The following is a 4,318-nucleotide window of genomic DNA, read 5'->3' as shown; positions in this document are numbered from 1 at the left end:
CAACTATAAAAATACTAAATCTCCACAAAACCCCTTCTGGTGATAATAATTTGTTACATTCCTTATTATTAAGAAGTATAAGAAGATTCTTTTAATTATAATACATGTATATGTATTTGGGTATATTTCTTTGCAATACAACATCAAATAACTCAAAGTTGGACATAATAAATAAACTAATTGATATTCAACACTAAGATTAATGTTTCAATCCATTTTGTTTTAATGTTTTCTTTTGTTTGATTGTAGTATAACGTTGCTGAATTGTTTTAACCTTTTGGTGTGCGCCATAATAAAAAGATATATGGTCCATATTTAAAATGAAGTGCTTTAAATGGTTCATGTGAAAAATTCATACAATATGATCCATTCAATATAATTACTTGCCATACACGATCATATGTTTCATCTAAATATTGTTTTAATTTATTTGAGATTTCTTTAGTTTCCGGTTGTTTAAATTCTTTTAAATCACCTATCAGTTCACGAACATGTTCAGTAATATCATATTCAGCTTGGGGTGACATTTTAGATAAAATAATTTCAAAATCTTTTGAAACTTTTGGTGTTGAAGTAGCATTAACTTTGTTACGTTGAACTTTTTCTATACACCTTTAAGATAGAAAGAAATGGATATCAATAATATATGAAGTAGATTTTAAACAAACTATGTATTGCAACTTTTAAACTATATAAAATTATAGATCAGAGGGGGTTTTGTGGAGAATTTAGTATTTTCATAGTTGAAATCATGAGTCAATTGAAGCTAGACCACCATCGAAAACCTGGAAGCACTGGACGGCCATTTCGTCCTATTATGGGACTCCTCAGAATTGCGCATCCACGATCCCGCACTCGCGAGATTCGAACCAAGGACCTACCAGTCTCACGCCAGAGCACTTAACCGATAGACCACTGAGCCGGCATCCAATGGTGTTAATGTCTAACTTCAACCAATCCACGATTTTGAGCGACCGTTCACCTATTGTCTTCAGTGAGTTGATATCTCTACAACAGACTTGGTAGAACTCCGATGGCCACTGCTTCCCACTAGAACTCAAGGAAATATTTCTTGAAGTCAGTCACTAGTGAGCATATGATTATAGATCAGAGGGGGTTTTGTGAAGAATTTAGTATTTTATATAAAATTAATCGGAATTGGATATACAGAGACTCTTTCGTAAGTTGACGACATTCAAAAGATGTTAGAGATAGTAGTTTCATGATACACTTTCTAACCTTAATGAATATTTAACTGAAGTCCAGATATATTCACATTAATAGCTGTAATAAACAAGTTTTTTAATGAACAGCGATTAAGTAGGATAAAGCAACTTTTGTGCTCTATAAGTTAGTTATGATGTACTGGCCGTCTATATTACTAAATTGATTCACACAATAAATATGGAATAAGATTACTGATTTCTTAAAAGTCTAATTAGAACAGTAAAAAGTCCGATAAGTATTCACAAGTACATCATAATTAACAAATCAAAAAAATTTATAACTATAATGTAAATACACTTGGTATTGTTTAATTGAATCTTCCCATTGATGTTTAGGACTGCAACTGATCAGTCTCTTATTGGCATATATGCATCCTGTATGGATTGCCCAAATATTGTCTTAAGTCACAAGCATTATATGCAAATATGGATGTTGGCTATCAGGACTTAGTAGCTAAGTGGATAACATGAAGGCGTTTGAAGCGAACGGTACTGAGTTTGAGTTTCGGAGTGAACATCAACTCGGACGCAGGTATATTCAAACGATGAGTCCAAAGTAGAACGAAATGCGTGTGTTGGATTCCACTGCACTCTGAGGTATTTGGTGTCAGGCATGACATCAGCACTTCATAACGAGAAATCCTAATTGTTAAATGATTGATTACTGATAATCTGATGTAAGCGATTTAACAAATATGACAATTTCTACAATTAAAATTTATTTCATACTGAAAGGAACGAAAGTAAGAAAGTATTTAGAAGCTTATAATCATATGATGTGAGAGAATTTTCAGGCTATTGGAATACCTTTATTATTTATAAGACTTAATTAGGAAATTAAAAGTACAATACATACGAGTAATAACACTTCATTTACAATATGGTGTAGTTTTACATTAAGGAGTGACCCTGGTAGGACACCCATTGAAAACCAGGAACTAACAGCTGACTGTTTCATCATAATATGAGATTCCTCAATAGTGGGCACTCATGCCTCACCGCGGATCAAATTCAGGACCTCTTACCTATCTATACTCATAATAACGACAGTAACCATGGTTTGCTTAGAATATATTTTTAGAAATAAATATCAAATAAAAGTACAATCAAGACTTGGTGAACAGCTTACATTTCTGATTGATTTAGGCCTAATGCCCTGCAAAATTCTTCCATTGATATTTGATCATCTTTATCAACGTCAAAATGATCGATCCATTGCTGTGGACGAAGAAATAAAATAAAATGATAGTAAATACAGACATAATAATAAACATTGTAACCTAGTTTACAGATATCACTGCACATAAATGAAAAAGCTGTCTAACTTAGGTCGTCTGGTAACTTCAGGAATATTCAATAATCTCCGCAAACCCCATATACTGATAGATAATATATGTTCACGAGCGACTAAATTCGAAGGAAAATTTAAGGAGTCCCAGTGAGAAGTCACGATTATTAATGCTTAAACGTTTCAAATGTTAAAACGTTGACCACCAAAGACAAAGGAATCCATTGAAGTCGCTCTGATAAACTACTGAAAGCCAGCTAAGTAGTTTGCCAAGGTGACAATCCCCACGAGACTTGAATTTCTCGTATGGGACCCTAGGTGCCTACTGATAGAGAGTCGCATTTCCGGACGAGACAGCTGTCTAGTGTGTCTTATTCTCAATGGTTGTCTAGTCTAGATTAGTTTGTAATCTTAATAATGAAAAACCTATTCGAATAAATGTTTCGTGGGGCATTTTGTACGTTATTAAGTAAAAATAATTTATGGCTGATATTTTAAAGCAGAACGATTAAATGAAAGTTAGTTGATTTATTTGCATAGCCTACTTCAAATGATAATTAAATTAGGTCAAAGATTAACATAAACTTGAGGACCGTTGAAAAAACTTAAGACACTAGATGATTGTGATCAAATTTACCTTGTCTTCGCATTGATAACTATTTAACACATGTCATCAATAATCACTTTTGTAATTATTAATTATGCGTTTACTGATGATTGTCTTCAAGTTGGGTTTCTTAGTGTTCTGTCAAGAAGTCATGAGTTATAGAATTATCTATGATGGAAGTCGAATAGAAGTAGCAGCTGATGATCATACCGCATCACAAGTGACGGAACTTGAAAAAACGTGGAAATGTAGATCATTATATTACTTTTACGTAATTTCGAAATATTAGACTTGTCATAAAACATAAAGATCTACTAAATCTATCCCTTCTCCTGTCGTAAGTTTACAGCAGTATAGAATCGCAAATAATTGCGTAAAAGCTGTCTACTGCCAGATTATAATTTACATTTGTTCTGTAACTAATTTTACTATGTGGTAATAACTATTTTCATAATCCAGGACGCGCGTTTCGTCCTATTTGGGACTCGTCAGATGGATCTTCCTGCATCTCAGAGTTGATGTTCGCTCCGGGACTCTTTTACTTTTCTGCCCATAATCTGTAAATTTTTATATACTATCTAGAGGGAAAGAATTAGCATCAGAAATTTGGTCTCTACGGCGATTATCAGTATTATCATCTATTAAATAACATTTTGTTCATTATACTAACATCTTAATGGTATTCGAAACCTGTAGAGGACTACAGTAAGGTAGAAGATTATCTATCAAATAGAAATTAATAACTTAGTGAAGCTAACTGTTATGCAACCGAGTATATATATATATATTTAAATTTTAAAATTTACCTGGACCAAGTTTTGATCGAGATTTTTCTTCTTACAATAATCAACTAATTCATGCCGTTCAGCAACTAGATCACCATCAGAACATACATCAAGATATGCTTTGATAAATTCTTCCAACATTCTGATTGATTTTCGAAAAAATTTCGAATCTGAAATTTATGATTTCTTATATTCGAAAATACCTTCGCTTCAATGAAGTGCTATATATATATATATATATATATATATATATATATATATATCATACTAGATATTAATTACAATTTGCATATTGTGTAAGGTTTTTTAGCGTTGGCTAAAAGCTAATACCTAATAAGTCTATTTGAGGTCATTTTTAGAACAGATAATAAAGACAAACAAAGAATTTAATGTATAGGTGTATATGTATAAG

General features: G+C 32.2%; 1 protein-coding gene across 1 annotated transcript; it reads right to left on the bottom strand.

Annotated features, from left to right (window-relative positions):
- Window positions 1-86: 86 nt before the first annotated feature.
- Smp_086470 (putative 22.6kDa tegument-associated antigen) lies at window positions 87-4,118 on the bottom strand. The gene is made up of 3 exons (XM_018794906.1): window positions 3,928-4,118; window positions 2,356-2,444; window positions 87-612 (listed from the first exon to the last, which is right to left on the bottom strand). The coding sequence occupies exons 1-3, from the start codon at window positions 4,045-4,047 to the stop codon at window positions 270-272; spliced, it is 552 nt and encodes a 183-aa protein (XP_018649272.1). The 5' UTR covers window positions 4,048-4,118; the 3' UTR covers window positions 87-269.
- Window positions 4,119-4,318: the final 200 nt, after the last annotated feature.

The sequence above is a fragment of the Schistosoma mansoni genome, chromosome 1 (assembly GCF_000237925.1).
Source record: "Schistosoma mansoni strain Puerto Rico chromosome 1, complete genome".
Taxonomy (NCBI): Eukaryota; Metazoa; Platyhelminthes; class Trematoda; order Strigeidida; family Schistosomatidae; genus Schistosoma; species Schistosoma mansoni.
The sequence above is the reverse complement of the archived record's forward strand: the minus strand, read 5'-3'. Positions and strand labels throughout refer to the sequence as shown.